Raw genomic sequence first — 20,218 nt, 5'->3', positions numbered from 1 at the left:
GCATTATATAGGAAAACATGCCAGATTTTGCATAACTGATGCTCTTCTAATGCAGATTCACATACGGTAGGCTGTAATCTAAATATTCGTAAACTCTGCATCTCTCTCGTCTGCCTGCCTGCGCTTTCTCTCTCTTGCTATAAAACTTGCTAAACAAACTGCTGCAGCACGTTCTAATTTTGAATTAGAATATAGCTAATCTGAACTGTATTGCCAGTCTTCTTGATTCGTACAAAAGGGCACAGTCTTCTATGAAAGTCGTCTGTCAGGAGCTTAGCAATCGATCCATGAAGCAAACAACATAACTCTAGATGTGACATCAGCAAGGTGTGCTGAGCCGTTATAATCACAGTGCTCTGAAAATGGACCTAGGAAAATGCGTGAAACGAAACGGGAGAGGATGATTCAGTCAGTCTCATGATGAATCTACTTCAAATCAACATACAGTAATAATACTGTTAACCAGAATGGCCTATAATTCTATTTATCAACTTCAATGAAAGCTGTGAACACTTCTGACTGACAGCGAGGAAAGAAGGACAAGATAGTTTCAAATTGTTCTTCACATTTCCAAAAACGCTCTTCCAAACATCATGCGTTTCCTGTAAATAATGCAAAAGTAAATGAAGATGCACTACACATTGGAAGTTGCAATAACACTCAAGTTTGAATAAAATGGAGGGGTCTCATGGCATACACAGACAGATCATGTTTTTTTGGTTGCTTAACTTTTTAAACTTCAATAAATTCACTCTGTTAATTCCAATATACAGTAACATGACTTCTCATTACAGTTGAGAGCAAAACTCCATCCACCAGAGGAGGCTCAGAGACATTGACCTGTCACCATAGTGATCCTAGCGAGGTCACTGACTAGGAGTGGGCCCACATGACCTTTACGGTAAAGGGGAAGGTTTTACAAGAGCAACACAAGATGATTCTGGGGAATAGATCTGTCATTTCTACAGGGAAAAAGTCTTGCTGGAACAGTAACGTACCACATTCAACAGACAAGTAAGCTCACAAATATTGATGAGTCAGAGAAAGGTTGGTATTTGTGTTTTGCTCAAGGACACATCGAAAAGAGCCTATACATGTACAGTAGCTGTTGATTGAATGTTTGTCTGCTCTAACCACTGCTGTCATTTCAAATGCATGCAAAGTCTATTACGGCATATATTTTCATGTATATGAAAATGTACACTTTGAGCCTTTTTCTGGGGCGGTAATTATGGAAATCTAACTTCTGGAAATTAAGCCATCTTGAAAATGATGCCTTTTGCCAGCTTACCGGTAGGCTATAGGCATTTTAAACCACCGCAGATGCCATTTTGAAAATGATGCCTTTCTAGAACTTACATTTTCTTACATTGTTATGTTATTTAGTATACCCAATAGTAACAGAATCCATTGAAATACCTCTTCTATAAATTATTTGGTGTTTCAACCATATACTAATATTGGATTCATCGCAAACAGACCACTAGGGGGCAGCCCAACTCGTTTGCGATGGTGCCAAACACCATACCCAAAATCTAAAACTTGTGACCAAGTGCATAATTGTTATGATTTTGTACATATTAAATCCCAGTTTACAGGCGTTTTAAGCTTGGCATAATGGTCTCCTTCTGTGCAGAGGAAAAGGCTCTTGCGATACCCTGCACTGGAGCCTATTGTTCACTCAAATGAAAGAGAAGAGAGAGAACCCAGAACCAAGTTAAACACAGCTGTTGCAGCCAAATGTCACAACACTGTTGAATAAAGATAACGACCGTCCTAAACTCATATTGCCAGCAAAAACCTTTATAGATGTACAGTACATATGAATTGTAAACATGCCCAGCAGACATTTGTAGCAATATGCTGTATTTAGAAAAAATATATATCTGACATTTTGTGTATATATCATTAATTTCAAATTTCTTCCAGCCTTTTGTGTATATATCTGTACAGCCTGTAGTAGATATATCTTTTGAGAATAAGTTAATAAAAATAAAAAAATATATGTTCACAGGATTTAAACTGCTTTTCATTATTATATACAAAATGTACAATCTGGAATTTCTAAGTGAAATGAATAAGACAAAAGCGAAATTATTATACATATAAATAAAATAAAAGAAACTCAAATGAAAGTCACTGACTTTAAGTGTATTGGCATTTCATAGAAAAAAATAAAGCAATGAATATGTTACATTATTTGACATAGTGATGCATATTTACAGAGGCAGTGTTAGAGCGTTAGTTTGTCAACATTTCCCTTTTGATTATATACTGTACAGTAGGCTATATCGTCTGTCGGGTGGAAACCTCATGCGTCCAAAACCGTTACTTTTCAGGATTCAAATTCAAAAGTAGCAGATCAAGCTCACAGATTGAACTTTGGCACAGTGTGTAGACTTTAAACTGTCTCAGTGGACCTCATCAGTTGCATGACAGTGTGTATCCCAGAACACATATTTGAATCCACTGTGGGTGCACTAGCTGAGTCCCACAAGTAAAATCCTCATTTTTACACTCTTGTGCAGGTTAGTGCCCTTGCGAGAGAGTTCCCATTTGTCTCAGTATAGCCTCATCGGAACTAGACTTGGCTACACTCTCCTTCCTCTTGCTCTGTGAATCGTTTCATGTCCCATGCGGTCAGAGTTCTGCTGATGCCCTCCAATAGCCCCTCACCTCCTCCGAAGGTGTAATCGCCAGGGTTCAGGTGATCCATGACCTCTTCATCGTCAAAGCACCACCCTGACCAGTCCACATTTACGCCATCCGCAAAGACAGCGCTACAGAAAGGAGGGACATAAATGATATTCATGAAGATATTTATTCATACAATGGTTGAATATATCGTCGCTGTCAGGCAGACAGACAAACCTCTTATCTCCATATTCTAACTTTTGGTGTTAAATTTAATGTTCAAATGTGTTAAATGATGATCTAAATAGTTATTTCAAAGGCCTTGCCACCAATATCATTGTCTAGGATGTGTACATACAATGCATTGAGAATGTAAAATATGTTCTGAAGATAACAAATGTCACCTGAAGAAATATATCAAGTGTATTAAGTGTCAAGATTTTGGGGAAGAAAAACTTCTGTCTGTGTATTTGTCTTCATTAGACTTTACTACTATAGGTTACAGGTCTCCCGAAATAAATCTATCAGAAACCTGCAGTTGATTTAAAACGATGCTGCTCAAGTCCTTAATAGGAAAGTGGATTATATCACTTCAGTTCTCTACACTGGCTTACGATGTCTATTTTCTATACATTTTAATAACAGTTTTTATTATATTTAAATGACTGTGTATAATGTTTCTTTGGCACTGTGTTAAATGCTTTTAATGTTTTGAGTAAATCACTTTAATTGCATTGTTGAAATGTGCTATACAAATAAACTAGCCTTGCCTTCTTGCCAGAACACATCCGCCTCAGTAATCACATGCTGCACTGTACTTCAAATTAATTATTGTGTTACAAATGGCAAAACATGATTGAAAAACATGAAAAAAAACTTCTATTTAACTAATTAAAATCCAATTAATGTCTGTGATCCACAGTTATTCATCACTATGTGATGTAATGTGAAATGAAAATCCAAACCTGAGCAATATTAACAGAATATGTTTGGGAAATCGAGAATCAGATTACCTAGAAACAGGCAGTGCCACCAAGCAACTAAGATAGAAACTGTTTTGTTTCCATTCAAACAGAACGTGATAGCCTTATTGTCCACCCAATCATAACTCATTGCAAAAAACAAGATTTTACAGCTGACAACTGTTTTGTTCTACCAAAAATAAATGCATACACACTACACAGATGTACCATTATCCACTAAATTCATATATTGTTCTATTGAATAGAATAGAAAATGCCTTCCAAAAAAAAAAAAAGATCAGCGTCTCATCCTTACCTGCTCCTCTTCTCATCTTCATCCCCATCCCCGTCCACCAGCTGCTCTCTCCAACCTTTACTCACGGTGGGAGCTCTGCATCTCATGACCTCCACCTCCTCCCACTCTGTATCCCGCTCTCCTTCACTGGGTGACTGTGACGGAGTGGTGGAGAAAGAAGGGGACGGAGGCGGATTCCATGTTTTGACGTTGGCGTGCAGTTTCCCGTTTGTTTGGGCCCTCTCTTTGGCTCGTTCTAGAAAGCCCACCAGAGTGGAGGTGCGTGCTCGTGGATCCAACCCTAGGGCAGAATAAGGCCGGGCGTCCATTCTCGGCAGACTGTTCTTACGAGACTCGAGACGAAGTCCCTGTCCACCGCGAGTGACCAGGTCCGGAATGGAGGAGCTCCTCTGCGGCGTTAATTTGGGCCTCCTTGTTGTTTGTACGTTTTGCTCAGGCACTTCATTGGGCTCGGGAACGTTTTGGAGGTCTGGGGAAGCCCTCTGACCACCAACCGCGTCCCACAACGCCCTGTGGTCCAGCTGCTTCAAGGATCCCAGCTTGAGCACCAGGTGCGAGTCTGTTTTCTGGCTAGAGGAAGAAACGGAGTGTCCCTTGAGCTTGTGGTTGCAATCTGAGTCAGAGTTGGAGGAAGAGTTCCTATGAGCTCCTGACACTCTCGACTGCTGCTGGCTGGACGTCTGAGGAGGAACACCATGATGGCCGCTGTTTGGTCTCCTCCGCCGTAATTTGGGAGACCTCAGCTTGCCCGAGAAGCCCCATGAGTCCGATGGCGGAGCCTCTTCCGCAGAATGGCTGTGCCACGAGTCTCTCCTGGGCTCCTGGTACACTGGCGGTGTCTCTGAATGCCTCCGCAATGACCTCCCTCCTGCTCCCGCGGGGAACCCTTGAAACCCAGACGTCCCCACAGAGCTCACTGTTTGGTGCTCTCTGTGAGGAGGAAGTGAAGTGCCAGACTGGGGCATTGGGTAGTCTACGTCAGGGTACACTCCACCAATCAATAGAGAGTGCGGCCCACTGGGTTTGCCTCTGAAAGGCTTTGCCACGTCCGTAGGCAGGACGCCATTGCTCAAGTCAGGGGAGGATTGTCTGTTGAGGTTCCAGGTTGCCTTCTGCTCTTTCATCCCCCGATATTCAACCACAAACTCCTCTGGCTCCCATTGTTGATCCCTTCTCACGCCCATTTCTATCCATTCTCTGCCTTCCGTTTCTTGTCTCTTTTTGAGTGCTTGACGGGCAAAGCTCCCGTGTGCCGATTTGCGCTGAGCGTCACTGAACTTATGTTGTAACCCAGGACCGTTACTGGTGACCTGTAACGAGTGCCGATGTGCTGCCTCTGTCACTCTGGATGTCAACATCCCACTAACTGATTGGGCAAGAACGGTTTCTTCAATGAGGTTATCTACAAATGTTTCATTTCCAGATTTTTTAAGTGGGTGTTTAATTTGATCTATTTTGGTTTCCGTACTGAGCATGGTCTCAGATTGTTGGAGTTTATGGCTGTCCAGCTGTCTGTTGTTCTCTGTCTCTCTGAGTCCCTTCAGCGTCTCCTGTCAATTAACAAGACGCACAATACAATTTACAGCACGTAGACTTCAATTAGGCCTAATCTTTAATAAACAGCCCACCCATGTCCCCGCTTTCATCTAGTTTTGTATTAATGTGTTAATTTGATATAATTTAAGTGAATATTTTCAAGATGTAAATGTTGATTTCTGAACTTGAGCGACAATAATGCCACAATAGTTGATTGCCAAATAAAAAGGAGGATAAGGATTGTGTGTGATCACCCGTGCCGGGGACCGCACGTAATTCTGACGGAGCATTAGTCTGACATGCGTCTCGCATGTCGGACTAATGCTCCCGTGCTTGCGGTTATGGTCAGGTTAAGGTTTGAGGTAGGTTGTCGTTTGTCGGACCAATGACTAGTCTGAACTAAGTACTGCACCCACCTGTGCCTGGTGAATGGCGGAAACCCACGTGGAGCAGCTCTCTGGCGCGGCTGTCAAGAATATGTAGACGTTCATGGCACAGCCAAGGTCACTGACCTCCACGAGAACAAAGGAACCTGAGAGAACAAAACGAGGAGGTAGAGGAGAAAGGTTGAAAACATTTATGTGAGATAATAGGACTGATTTCTGGATTCCTGGATTCTCAAGATTAAGATGAGATAAAAATGGGCAAATGGTACATTTATACAGCACCTTTCTCCAAAACACTTTACAATGCATTTTCATACAGTATACTGTGCATGGATGCATATACTGTATGAGTGTGAAGAGGAGTGGTTTTGTGAAAGAATAATCTGTATTCCCCCCCCCCCCCCAGGATAGAAAAAGGTTAAATAAAAGAGTTTTATACTGCCGTCTCTGAGCGCTGAACAATGACTTCTGTCCAAGGCCAACGGGGGGCGCACTACCTTCAGCCTCTCCGCCTTCTTCTGAACTTTGGTTATCAAGAGGACATCTGAGAAGAGTAGAGCCACCACCACCTCCAGCTACATTATGCCACCGTGACAGAGTAAACACAGAATTATTACAGAGATTTAAGGTCTTAATTCATCCTGAATATATAGAACAGTATATAGAAACAGCAACAGCACGTTATCTGATCTGGGAGATCGGTTATCCTTTATAAGACATGTCCGATATAAAACGTTGTTAATTTCTGAATGTTTCCAATTTATCGAACAGTTATTAATTAGCAATTGAGTACATCATACCTTACTGTCCTTCCTAGCACGGACCTTTAGGTTTTCCTCTAGAAGCAGTTTGCGTACAATCCCAGGACCCACCCCTTTCATTGGGCACGTTAAGTCAAACTGACACAGCTCTCTGACATGCTGTGGAATGATGAAAATTGTATTACATCAATGATAAATAATTACCATTAGTGCAACATGGTGCAGTCATTATTTGCCCATTTTCTTATTCTATTTGTGCTTTCATCTTCTATTAATGATATTTATTGTGCCTGGCTGTCATTAGTTGCATGGTTAAGATGCCTTAACCATGTATGTGTCTATCTGCCATCAGATACACATACATGTACTGCAAGTACAGAAAGTGCATAACCCTTTCAAAATAACATATTGTTTTAGACTTGTCTTGTCTTGAAATTCTCATGTTCTCACCCCCCAATCCCACAAAGAACAAGGTGGGATGTTCTTCCTGAAATGTCTTACCTTGTCAATGTCCTCATTTATCCCTTCAACCACATATCCCTCCACTCTCTGGGCAGAAATAGAGAGAGCCAGCTCTTCATCTTTCAGCCTCAGGTCATCATTGATGCTCTCCAGAAAGCCATTAACACTGGACAACTGGAGGACAGACAAAGGAAGATGTGTTGTCAAGAAGGTGCTTCCCTGTCACTTAATTTCATCACACTTCAAACATTGCTTATTTGTTGTCGTTTTTATTTGCAGACTACATTTGCAAAGTACCTGTTCTCCGCCCTACGTACTTAACCCAAGCTCCCCAACTGAAGCAGTGGGGACTGGGGAGCTACTGAGCAGAGGACCAGCTCCAGATCAAAGGCTGATGCCTTACCCAAGGGCCCTGACAGGTATACAGTATCAGTATGTGTATCTTAGGGCTGTCCCCGACTAAGGATTTTTATAGTCTAAATTAATATGAATAAATTTGCTGTTAGTCAACTGATAGTCGACTGAGCACCGACTATGCTATGTACAAGTTGGATTTGTACATAGCAGAAACTACAGATAGGTAACGTAAGTGTTCTTATTATTGTCCGTCTACTCCGGGTTTTATAATGCAGCGTGATAGCCGATCTACAAGCTCACAACACGTTGCGACAGTGCACGTGCAGCAGTTACTGTATAAAACTATAATTAAGTAGGCTACTTTTTAGTGTGATGTCTGTGTGTTGCTGACTTCTTGTTCCTTAATGTGGGTTTTTCAGAGCGCCAGATAGTGCAGCTGTGAGTGAGTAGCTGCTGCTGCGTCCATGCACCAATAGAGCGACCCATGCTTGAAATATTAAATAAAAATATGTCTGGCTTCTCGGGCCGTTTCTGAACTTTACCAACGGGCTTAGGTCCTGGCCGACTGAGACCCGTTCCGAACGATTAGTCGACTATTCGACTAATCGAGGTCAGGAAAAGAGGGTGCTGTTTTGTGAGCTTGTAGATCTGCTATTTTCAGCATGCAACCAAGTGTAAAATGACTTATACTGGATCTCTTGTCCACTAGTCCCTTCCTAACATTTTAGTCTAGTTTTTATTTGTCGACGAAATCGTCAGTATATTTAGTCTTAGTTTTAGTCATCATAGCATAGTTTTCATTTAGTTTCGATTTAGTTTTCTTCAGTGGAAAAAGGTAGTCGACGAAAACAACACTGGTCCCTAGACCCTAACATGCACTGTATGTAATTTGGTGTGGGAGGAAACCAATATGGACACATGGAGAACATGCAGCCACACAGAGAAAGGCCCCATGCAGTTGGGTTGGAACCCAGGACACGTAGCAGGCACTATGCCACCCCTATTCCCTCTTGAAATGATGGCTTCTAGAAGTATGAGGTCAGTCCGTTGCTCTCCCCAGGTTGACAGACGGAGTGTAGCGCCCAGGATTAGACGCACGGGCGAACAAAATGGGTTACAAAGTCGTTGGATAAAAAGTGGCTTCTCACCATGTGTCGTATTGTGTGTTGTGCATGTGGGTCCTGGGTGGCTTTGAGCACAGCCTTCAACAGCAAGGGGTACTTGGTGATTCTCTGGTGGGGTTTGGCCTGCATGTCTCCCAGACGCATCCGCTCACACTGAGGGTGTGTCTCCACCCACTGAGGATAATCACATACTGTAAGCAAGTCCAGAGAAACCCTGAAGTTGCATCTGGTTGTCAGTGGCAGTAGCTACCTTAGATGTTCGTTCATTCATTCATTCATTCATTCATTCATTCATTCATTCATTCATTCATTCATTCATTCATTCATTCATTCATTCATTCATTCATTCATCCATCCATCCATTCATTCATTCATTCATTCATTCATTCATTCATTCATTCATCCATCCATCCATCCATCCATCCATCCATCCATCCATTTGGTCATTCAGTCATTAAAGCATTGCAAATTAAATCCACCATTCAAAAATACAGTTGAATACAGAATGATAATGAGTAATGACACCTGTTCTGACAGTGGTTAAAACAAGAGTTAATTGTTCACGGTTGTCAAAGTGATATCACCATTAGGTGCTAGATAAAAATAATATATACAGTATATACCAGACAATGTACTTCAGTTAAATAAAATGATTCAAGAGCTTGCCGGTGGCCCTTTGTCATCTGAGCGAAAGATGAAGCCACTAAAGAAACAGCCTGTTCAAAGAAAGTATTGTGTGGGTGCTTGCCTCACACTTTGTCCCTAAACTGCATAACTCTTGAATCTTTGTTTACAGAAATTATGCCTATTACCAAAGCAAGCTGAGTCATTGTGAGAGAATGTTGGTGTGACAAGCAGCTGTCCTTAAGGGACTGAATGGCTGACTCATATTTATGTAACCCATGGTTATGAACAAGTTGAATAATTATGCTTTTTTTTTTGTGTACTACTATTTTTGAATGCATGCAGATTGAATGCATATACTGTTACCTGGACGTATGTAAAGAAGTGAGGTTTGGTATCCATCTCTCTTCGTGTAAACTCTAGAGTGTCCTCCTCCTCCCAACAATATGGCAAATAGGATGAGAAACGTTTGTGGAACTAGAGGAAAAGAAGAGGAAGAATATCGAAATGTATTATGTACAGAAGCACATAAAATGACAGTATGTTTGGTTTAGTTTAGTTTAGTTTAGTTTCAAAGAAATAATAATATATTTGTGCAGGTGAGGATCTCTCGATATTCCAGTAAAAAACATCGTAATAGCCATGGTTTTGTATAGGTGAGATTAGGAAGAAAGAGGGGCATATTGTATTCTATTCAGAACTTCTATTATAATTTATATATATATATATATATATATATATATATATATATATAAAATTAAAAAAAAATTGTCCCACGATTTTGTAACCCATTTTTCACCCCTGTGTCAATCATCCTGTGATATGATCCTGGGCTCTACACACCCTCCGCCAACCTAGGGAGAGCAACGGACTTAACTCATGCTTCCTTCATGCTTGAGTGTCCAAGTTGCTCCTTTACACCTGACAGGGGGGAGTTTCCCTGGTTGGACGTAGCGCGTGGAAGGAACACGTTATTCCAACCAGTTCCTTTCCCCTCCATCAGGCGTCCCGGCTGGCCAGGGGGAGGCAGTTTAGAGACCAGGATTACTGCATGTTTTTTGTGAGGGTACCTACCCTAGGGGACACGGGGAGAACATGCAAACTCCACACAGAAAGGCCCTTTCGCCAACCCCGCCTTCGGGTATGGGCACTGATGACGCGGAGGAGGAAACACGCCGCCAGCACCCACAGCGCCCCGAGCGGGAATCGAACCCAGGACCTTCTAGCTGTGAGGCGACAGCACTACCAACTGTGCCACCGTGCCCATATTCAGAACTTCTAACAAACAACCAACTGTTACCTGCAGACACCCAGCTTCTAACATCAGGGGGTTGAAGGGTCTCCCAGTCGTCCGAACTTCCCTTAACATGGGATACATCACTTCCTGCCAGAAGAGGCGGTGGGCACTGAGAATGGAGGGGAGGTTGGAGAAGAGCAGCTCAGGAGTCACCTGACAGGAAGAACAGAGAAGGAAACTCATTTAATAATGTACTGTACTCTCGCCCTACCAACAGCCATTAATAAATGTGAATCCCTAGACACCTTCAAAACCGCTCTCAAAGAGCAGCTGAAATTCGAAACTGACCCCTGTAAAAAACGGAAAGAGTCCCCCCCCCCCCCCACAACTTTTTGAAAACTTTCTTTATATGATGATTTCGTGTTTTTCATAGAAGTGTATATTCGTACGTCTTTAAATGTTCTGATTAATTGACAATGGAGGACCCTGATGTAATCAAGTCTCAGTGCTTTTCCTGGTTTCGTCTTGGTAGCAGTTTTTGTATTGACTCAGACTTTCGTCTGAAATGTCCCCATTTGACATACTGTGAATAAAATTAATCAATCAATGACATTAAAACGTCTGTTGATGTTATAATGTTATTGTTCTTGAGCTCAATGTTCCACTGCTAACTGTGTGCTTTTGTTACAACGGATGACCTCAGTGTGTTAGAATGTAAGCGGTATGTAGAGCAGTGGAAAGTAAACCTGCAGGTTTGATTTTGGCCTCATTTGCAGGGCTATAAGAAGAACAATCACTTTATTGTCCATTAACACTAGCAACCAGCTTGAGCATGCTGCCAAGTAGGCCAAGGAAGTAGATTCCTGAATATTTCTCACAAATTGTGCATTTATTTCTCTTTTTTTTTATTCCACGATTTTGTAACCCATTTTTCACCCCTGTGTCAATTATCTAATGTGATCCTGGGCTCTACACACCTAGTCCCCATATATGGGGGACATGGGGAGACTTGAACTCATGCTTCCTTCATGCCTGAGTGTCCAAGTTGCTCCTTTGCACCTGACAGGGGGGAGTTTCCCTGGTTGGACGTAGCGCGTGGAAGGAACACGTTATTCCAATTTCCAACCAGTTCCTTTCTCCTCCATCAGGCGCCCGGCTGGCCAGGGGGAGGCATTTTAGAGCCCAGGATTACTGCATGTTTTTTTGTGAGGGTACATGCAAACTCCACACAGAGGGGCCCTTTCGCCAACAGTTATGGGTACTGATGCGGAGGAGGAAGCACGCCGCAAGCACCGAACCCAGGACTTTCTAGATGTGCATTTCTTTTTTTTCATTATTTTTATACTCTTGTGGTCGAATCAGGCTGAAACCTTGAAGCCCAATTGGTGGAGATGACTAACATTCCATAATTCCGACAAATTGCTGATTTTACAGGCATTAAGTTTGAGACCCAGAACCACGCTGTTATAAGTTCCCGTCTTGTTTATTTAATTCTGTATCTTAATGTGTTCTATGTAATTTGTTCACAGTCTGAACAAAGCAGAGATACTGCATACTGACCTCCAGGAGAAATCCATGCTGATGCAAGTTGACCAGGGCAGCAATAACCAACTGAAAGAGACAACAACTGTATTGTTCAAATAAAAAAATACTTTAGTTTCCACACAATGTAATGTAGGATGCAGTGTGGTCGGGCACTATCTTACATCTTTGATGACAGTGAGCTTGTTGATGTAAGTGAGCTCAGTATGGAGAAACTCCCATAGCGCCTCCTGCTGGTGTCTCTGCATCTTAGACATTGTCTGGTCATGAGAAGAGAAGAGGACAATCACGCTTACAGAAAGCACAAGCACAAGCACACTAACAGTCATTCTCAAACATTTTTATTTCAAGGACCCCCATAACTCTGAGAGTGTACAAATGGAACCAAATGGACCCGGATTTGGAACCCCCACTTTGAGACCCGTCTATAGGGTTTGGTAGCTCCGCTGTACCGAATGGGAGTGCACGAGTTCGGTCCAGCCTTTCTCCAGCGTGGTTCCATGAAGATTCTCTTCCCATCTCCACCTCAGATTGACGGGCACGGGGAAGGCCTGCAGCGACTGCTTCAACAAGTCCAACTGACCCCGCTCCTGATGGGTGGTGAGTGACACACAGAGAGGAACACAATGAGAGGGAAAGAGAGAACAAAGGAGCAACAGAATGAAAGAAACACACCGAAGCAGAAAATTACACACAGGTCCAATGGCGAAGGGAGAGAATGATACAGGCCCAGTTGAAACGAGGCGACGGATGGAAACAGAACTATGCAGAGAGAATAACATGAATAATTAGCTAACAGAAAAAAAACTTCACACCGTATCCTCAGTATGGATACAACTCTTAAAGTTAAACTCATGGATCTTGCTGTATATGTCTATTGCTGCAGGACAGCCAAGACAGTGGTTGTGTGAGCTGGACAGCAGGTCTGTATATGTGCATTAATAGTTTTGTGTCGTTGTGTGTCAGTTATTAGTGTGCATTCAGATAGTTGTGTTGTGTCAGTGACTGTGCATTCAGACTGTGTACGGTATGTCACGTGAACAGTACCTCAGGCGTAGGGTTCTTCTCCGACACTCCCTGGCTGAACAGGACCTGTCTCAGAGCAGCTCTGGGTTTGACTCCTGCAGATGCTGCCTTGCTCACCGTGGCGATATCTGTCACCACCTTCTGCTTTGTGCGCCTCTGGAATGTTCACGCATACAGGCAAGTTCAAAAGAAAGTTATACACAAAAAAAAACCTTTTGAAGGACGGCAGCTAGATATGGCACTTAAGTCTCATTAGGTAGGCTAATGATGGAACTGATAAGCGGCCAACAATAGCACAGCACAGTAGTACAGTACGTCTAATTGATGCATATTCTGCCTGACACACACATGCATTGCACGCATTTTTATGTAACTAGTCAGTTACATAAATGTTTCATGGAACTGTTGCCGTTCCAGGCTGTCAATCTGTTCCAGTGTGTTATATAAAAGTTTTGTAATTGTTGCGCGCACACAGTCTCACACACACACACACACACACACACACACACACACACACACACACACACACACACACACACACACACACACACACAGCTAGACTACTTCACTTGCCTGGTAGCGCCCCAGAGTACTGAACCTGTTTCTGCTGTCTGCTGACCCCTTGCGGTGGACGAGAGTCTCTGCAGGCGGAGGTGGGCCGTCCACATGGAGCTCCGTCTCTTTGGTTTGGGTTTCTCTCTGCCTCTCCCCCTCACACGCGTCTCTCCACGGCACTCCTGGTTCATCCACTGCCGTTTCATTTTCCCCGCCATTGTTTACATACGGCGCTCTATAGGAGAGGCTGAGGATAAACACACAGGGGTTACTCATTGCCTAATGAGAGAATAGGTAGTTAAAGGGCGTATTCCAACGATAATCCCTCGTCTGGGCTGTATTTTTACAGTACAAGCTGTTACTGAAGCCACTTTATAGACTACCTGGCATTCACTGCACTGGCCTAGTGATGTCAATAATCTATACTTTCTGTTTATCCTATATTTTGAACCCATTGACATTTGACAGAGATCTTTTTTGGTTTTTGATTTGTTAAGCCTATAGGCTATGTTTGAACTTTGACCCGGCCGGGTTAACAGTCACTCAGACTTGTCAAAGAGAGGTTTGGTTGTTGACCTGTTCAAAACCATGGGCTTTAGGCAATGTTCTACAGATACATTAACTGATGAGTTCTAATAATAATTTGAATGTGATAATTGTCTCCACCAGGCCGAAGGCATGTGGGGAGAGTATGTTTTGCACTCCGTCCGTCCGCGTGTCCGTCCGTTTGTGTGTCCGTGTGTCCGTGAACAGCTAATCTCGGCCACCGTTAACCCGGTCGATGCCATATTTTGCACACACACTCCCTGGATGCCAACCTTGAACCTCTGCCCCAAACTTTCCAGAACGGCCTGTTATAGCGCCACCAGGAGGCCGCTTTGTGCAAAACAAGTTTTTCGATGCCATATTTTGCACACACACTCCCTGGATGCCAACCATGAACCTCTGCCCCAAACTTTCCAGAACGGCCTGTTATAGCGCCACCAGGAGCCCGCTTTGTGCAAAACAAGTTTTTGCACAGTACACCTACAGATTTTGTCCAAACATCACGCAAATTGGTACACAGTCTCTCTAGAGCCATTCAACGAAACGGGTCTTTCAGATTTATCAGACTCCATCCTGATTGGTTAAGATTGGCTTCCAAAGTTCACAGGAGTGCTCAGTTTCAAACAAAATGCTGCAAATCATGAACACATCACGTGATTTCCGTGAAATTGTGCACCCACATTCCCACTAGGCCGAGGACGAAATGCCACATGAACAATTTCAACTCAGCCTCAAGGTGGCGCTATAACTGGCCGAAAAGTGTTTTTACCTCTAACTGCACGGATCTGTGGATAACCTGGTGGAGACCTGTGCCCGGAAGGGCACTTTTTCTAGTTCAATATGATTTGTCTCAAGCTAGGATTTCCTTAGCCAGTAGCCACACATAGCACAGGTATATTAAATATATAGTAGGCTACTACATAGCCTACAGTATAGGCTATCGAAAGCTGAATTAACTCTTTAAGTTTATCAATACTTGATATTTCAAAATATGAAATCATGAATGTATAAAAGCTGTAATAAAAAATGTAAAACACTAATAAAACGGTGTTATTACAAAATAACTGTAATGAAACATAAGCGGTATGTTAAAGTCAACAACCTTTTCAAAGTTTTAAAATGTGTGGCCAGAGGCAGAGAGAATGCAATAACATCTCCTTCAATTTGAGCTGAGGAAGTTCTTTTCAAACATCTTCCTACTAAATAGTACGGTAAAATAAATGAATTATGGAACAAAAGGAAATGCAAAGCACAATGCCAGGCATCAAAGCAGAAGAAAACAAATTGGGGAAGTAGGCTCACTTTTAGTGTGTGTGTGTGTGTGTGTGTGTGTGTGTGTGTGTGTGTGTGTGTGTGTGTGTGTGGCGCAATAGTGGAAAAACATGCACCACTCACACACCACTGACTGCCTACAATGACTCACGTCAGTGTGGACTCTGCCCATGGTAGTGATACTTTGTGAAAGTATAGCCTACTGAAACTAGTGAAAGTATAGCCTACTCAAATGTTTTATTAGGTAGAAGTATCAAATACTGCAACATAGGAAAACTCTGTTAGAAGTAAACGCCAAGTACAAAAGTATTGATAAATGTATTTAAAAGTTCCAAAAGTAGAAAGTAGGCCCACTCATTGTGCAGAATGATCGTGCCAAGAAACCCCAAAATTATATGTATTTGGCCGTGGAGCTGGTGCTGCGAGCTTATACACATGCTATTTTTGAGAACCACTGTTCTAAATCCTTTTTTTTTTTAATTATGTTGCTAATCTTGCTATACCGGTATATACAGTATATAGGCTAGCTAAAATCTAAGATGACACAGCATGCTTTCCCGGTTTTAATGGGTTTTTAGCAGCGGTTCTCAAACTTGCACAGGACGAGGAGAGTGTGGAAATCAGATATGGGAGAAGACCGTAAGAGGCGGCTGTTCATAGCTACTGTGGAGTCAGTACTGCTGTATGGACCCTACAACAGGAAAAAGCCCTGGATGGAGTCTACACAAGAACGCTACGAATGGCACTAGGTGTCACATGGACGGACCGCATCAGAAATGGAGGACCTCTATGGGGACCTACCACGGGTCATGGACAAAGTCAGAGAGAGAAGGATGAGGCTGACAGGGCACCCAGAAATTGAGGCAAGTAAATTGACTCTATGGGAGCCAACCCAGGGCAAAGCCAGGAGGGGAAAGAAGCGGACGACCCATGTAGACGTGCTGCGGCGCGACAGCTTGGCTGACAACACTGCAGAGCTCAAGAACCCGGAATTGTGGAGGGCAGCGATCCAGGAATCACTCTCGCAGCAACTAACTAACAAACCTTTTTATTTCAAGGATGCCCAAATGGGCGGAGGCGGAGGCCGCCGATCTGAATACATTTACAAGATTTGCCTTATATTCAAAAACTATATCGCTATAAAAGTGAATAAATAAAGACGTGCGTGGTGTAACTGCATATTATTATTGTATGTAATCATACTTTACATAGTTGTGTAATAGTTTTGTGCGGGCCACATCCTTGAATGTGAGGACGACATTTAGTTTATTAAAAAGTGTGTGTGTGTGGGGGGATATTTTATCTGCATGGAGACAGCAGACACACAGCCATACTCCCTTTTGAACAGAGATAAACAGGAGCATTTTAACAGAACAGGAGCTTCTGTGATTGTTCAAGGTCTCTTCGGAGAGAGACAGTGCAAGGCTCAAATAGGGGTATGTATGTGTACTGTCTCCTGGAGGTACACGGTGGTACGATAGAGGGTACGCGAAAGAAAGTTAAGAATTACATTTATTGTAATGTTGAATTAACCTTGTGTGATCCTGCCAATATGTAAGGTATTAAACGTTTATGAAATATTAACCAATACTTATGTGTTTATGCTGTCTCAAACATAGACATAAAAACTGGACTTACTAAAAGGTTATGGCGAGAGATGAAATTAAATCTGTTCAGGAGGCCCTAATTCTCTTTCACTTCATTTATTATTTGTAATGTTCTAATGTTGTAATGTTCTATCATTGCTTCATAGAATCATATGTTAGTTTTAGTTGCAGTCAGGGAAACGGATGTACCCTTGGAAAACTGGGGGAAGAAACTTTTGAGAGCCCATCGAGGCATGTGAAACACATCACCTCATCCAACAGGAAAGTAGTCCGTGAAAACAGAGAAGAATGGAAAGAGTTTCCGAATTCATGTGCCTGTGATTTACTCTCAAAATGTATAATAAGCATTCTTCTGATATATCCTATGTCAGTCAGATAATGTAAATTATTTACAAACTAATATGTTTTTTTTGTTTTTTTTAAGATATTCTTTTGCGGCTTACGCCTTTTATTGATTTTTTAAGGGACAGATAGTAGGCTGACAGGAAACGGGAGAGAGATGGGGGGATGACATGCGGTAAAGGCCGTGTCGGGTTCGGGAGTCGAACCCGCGGCACACCGCGACTGGATCACCAGTCCGGTGCCCAGACCGTTACGCTACGGCCTGGGCACAAACTAATATGTTGAGCCAAATTTTATCATGTGTGACTTGTTTCCCCAATGTTTCCAACCAGACAGTGGCCTTGTGGTTAGTGTCCACCCTGAAACTGGTTCGATCCCCGGCCGGGTCATACCAAAGACTGTAAAAATGGGACCCTGCTTGGCACTCAGCATCAAAGGGTTGGATTGAGGGGTCAAATCAACTAATCAAATGATTCCCGAGCGGCATGGCTGCAGCACACCGCTCCTTGGCTGTGGCTTACCACTCCAAGAGATGGGTCAAATGCAGAGAACAAATTAAACTGATGTAAGAATTTAATGTACTGATGTGACAAATCGTATGACTTTGACTTTTGAATGCAATAAACCAACCCATACTGACAGTGAAACATCTCTGCCATAAAAGCAGAGAGGTGACGTAAACACTACAGAGTTTTCAAAACAGTGAATATGATACAGATATTTGCATGTTATAGAACCTCACAGGCTCAGAGCAGCCTTCTCATCCGTTCCTGCATACCAACAATAGCGTCACGGTCACAATGTCCGACTGAAGCGTTTGGTTACACAGAGAGGAATGCATGTGATTCACAGCAAACATCTATTGATCATTTGAAAGATATTTATGGCATGGTATTTAAGAAGACACAGCACTGTGGAGACAGACAAATGAGAGGGAATGACGTGGTTTAGGTCATATGTTAGTTTTAACCCGATTTTGCCACTATGTCTGGGTTCATGAAGAACATGCTCCATCTAGGACTTATTTTTTATGAAAGATTCCTGCTATGATGCTAGCTACTGCCTCCACAACAAGAATCCAATCCAAATATATCAGCTAATTATTGTTCTTACAAGCTAATTTATGTTGAGAAAGACTTAATATTTTACACGTACACACACACACAATCTCAGTAAGTGATATTAGCCAGGCCTACCGCCTATACACTGTTTCTGTGGCTCTGATTCTGTAGATGAATAGAACTGAGGCTGTGTGGACTGTGGAATTAAATCAACAATGTGACTGTATCAACAACATGCATGCATTTACGTGCCCAGCACTGCCCGCATGTACACCTGTACACCCAGTTCTTTTCTCCAATTTGATGTGTATTCGGCCATCGATAAGATCTTATTTTGTTAGACATGAATTGGCCCAATATAGTCTGTAATTTTCTCCAGAATTCCTTTAGAGATATCAGTGAAACTCAAAAAATCAAAATAGACATTCTTGCATGTTCTCCAGTTGTATTTACTGTACATGTAACCATACTAATGACAAAGATAAACTATCAGTCATTTAGCTTGGGGGTCCCTCACTCCCCCTGAAACCCCTGGCCCTCAAGGACCCCTGGGGGTTCCCTGATCGTACACACTGAGAACCACTGCTGTAGGCTATAGTATATTCCAGCCATTCCCGCTATTAAACTTACCCTATGAAACTGCCAGGCTGCAAAGCACAATCTGACTCAGTAGAAATATCTGTCACTGCAACACTGGACATGTCTGAACTTAGAGAACATTGGAATTCTAACTCCTCGACTCTTTCCGACTACTAGATTCTAGTTTCATTTAATTCATGTACATTGAGAAAATCACAAGCCAATACACAAGCCCCACAGAGCAGTACAACACCACAAACATATGGATCAACAAGTGAAGACATACTGTAACTTAAAAGGCAAAACATCACAAATATAAATACGGTCTCATGTTCAACATTAATACATAGGTTTATAATTAATAAATAACAACACTTCACCTGGGCTTAGTTAGATCCATCTTGTTTCACACAGTCATCTTTGGTTTCTGCCAGTTTTCCGCTCTCTCCCTCTCTTTCTGTCCCCTCCCTCCCACCCTCCCTCCCACTCTCTCGCTCTCTCGCTCCCTCTCTCTCTCTCACCTCCACCCCTGCCCTTTGCAACTGGCCCAACAAGAACAACTGGATTAGAGAGCCAACAAATCAGTGCTCAGTCCTGGTTAATGTGTTGTTACTGAGTGTTTACCTGGCTGGGTGATAATTGACTACTGAGACGTTGGACGTCAATCAGGCTTATTGATCAGCGAGAACAAACAGGTGATCACTTCAGGAGGAGATACCTTGTGTCGTGTGTGTGCAATTTTCATTTCAGGTCTGTTGCATAACAGGGCAAAGACATACCGTAGAGGGTCATGTGCAGAGAAAGAACGAGGGCTGATTGACATCAGAGCGGAGACGGTTCGCAGGTACGCAGTTATGGGGAAGTGATTAAGGTCAGTGCCAGGGCGGAAAGCAAACTGAGATATTGGGTTGGATGAAGAAAGCCAATAAAATAGCAGTACGCCTACGAGAGGGAAAGTGAAGGATGGGGTTAGAGGAGGTGCTGTTTAAGTGATATTGCTACCTGGGAGGGAATGTAGAGAGACAGCATGCCAGAGGATATACAGTACACACACAGTTACAGTACATGCTCATAAACGCACAAATTATTATTCACGGTCAATACACACACACACACACACACACACACACACCTTAAGGCTTAATGAATACCTCGATGCCAGGTTGTGTCTTTTCCTGACAACAATTACAACTGCTTTCAAATATATATAGTATTTATTTATTTAAAAGTTCAAAGTCAAAACAATGAAACTCAATATACAGTACATTACATAACTTTAGTTTGCTCAC

The 20,218-nt window shown here is 42.6% G+C and overlaps 1 protein-coding gene across 2 annotated transcripts; it reads right to left on the bottom strand.

Moving 5' to 3' along the window:
- Window positions 1-1,787: 1,787 nt before the first annotated feature.
- Window positions 1,788-19,850, bottom strand: plekhg6 (pleckstrin homology domain containing, family G (with RhoGef domain) member 6). Of its 2 annotated transcripts, none has more exons than XM_083760887.1 (15): window positions 19,709-19,850; window positions 13,541-13,769; window positions 12,989-13,123; window positions 12,394-12,531; window positions 12,106-12,201; window positions 11,960-12,010; window positions 10,463-10,612; window positions 9,529-9,639; window positions 8,563-8,712; window positions 7,097-7,231; window positions 6,635-6,754; window positions 6,274-6,409; window positions 5,865-5,980; window positions 3,913-5,462; window positions 1,788-2,780 (listed from the first exon to the last, which is right to left on the bottom strand). In XM_083760887.1, the coding sequence occupies exons 1-15, from the start codon at window positions 19,750-19,752 to the stop codon at window positions 2,582-2,584; spliced, it is 3,360 nt and encodes a 1,119-aa protein (XP_083617013.1). In that variant the 5' UTR covers window positions 19,753-19,850; the 3' UTR covers window positions 1,788-2,581. The 2 variants fall into 2 exon arrangements, with proteins under 2 accessions (XP_083617013.1, XP_083617014.1); XM_083760888.1 differs by lacking the exon at window positions 19,709-19,850 and adding an exon at window positions 19,310-19,379.
- Window positions 19,851-20,218: the final 368 nt, after the last annotated feature.

Source organism: Protomyctophum parallelum, assembly GCF_964188405.1.
Source record: "Protomyctophum parallelum genome assembly, chromosome: 3".
NCBI lineage: Eukaryota > Metazoa > Chordata > Actinopteri > Myctophiformes > Myctophidae > Protomyctophum > Protomyctophum parallelum.
This window is presented reverse-complemented; position numbering and strand designations above follow the sequence as displayed.

Excerpts from the sequence above, each read along its gene's own strand:
- plekhg6 (XM_083760887.1), bottom strand. The coding sequence starts at position 19,752 with ATGTCAATCAGCCCTCGTTCTTTCTCTGCACATGACCCTCTACG. Across the intron at positions 13,770-19,708 it reads TCTGCACATGACCCTCTACG|CCTCTCCTATAGAGCGCCGT; the intron begins GTATGTCTTTGC and ends GTTTATCCTCAG. Across the intron at positions 7,232-8,562 it reads AACACACAATACGACACATG|TTGTCCAGTGTTAATGGCTT; the intron begins GTGAGAAGCCAC and ends TCTGTCCTCCAG.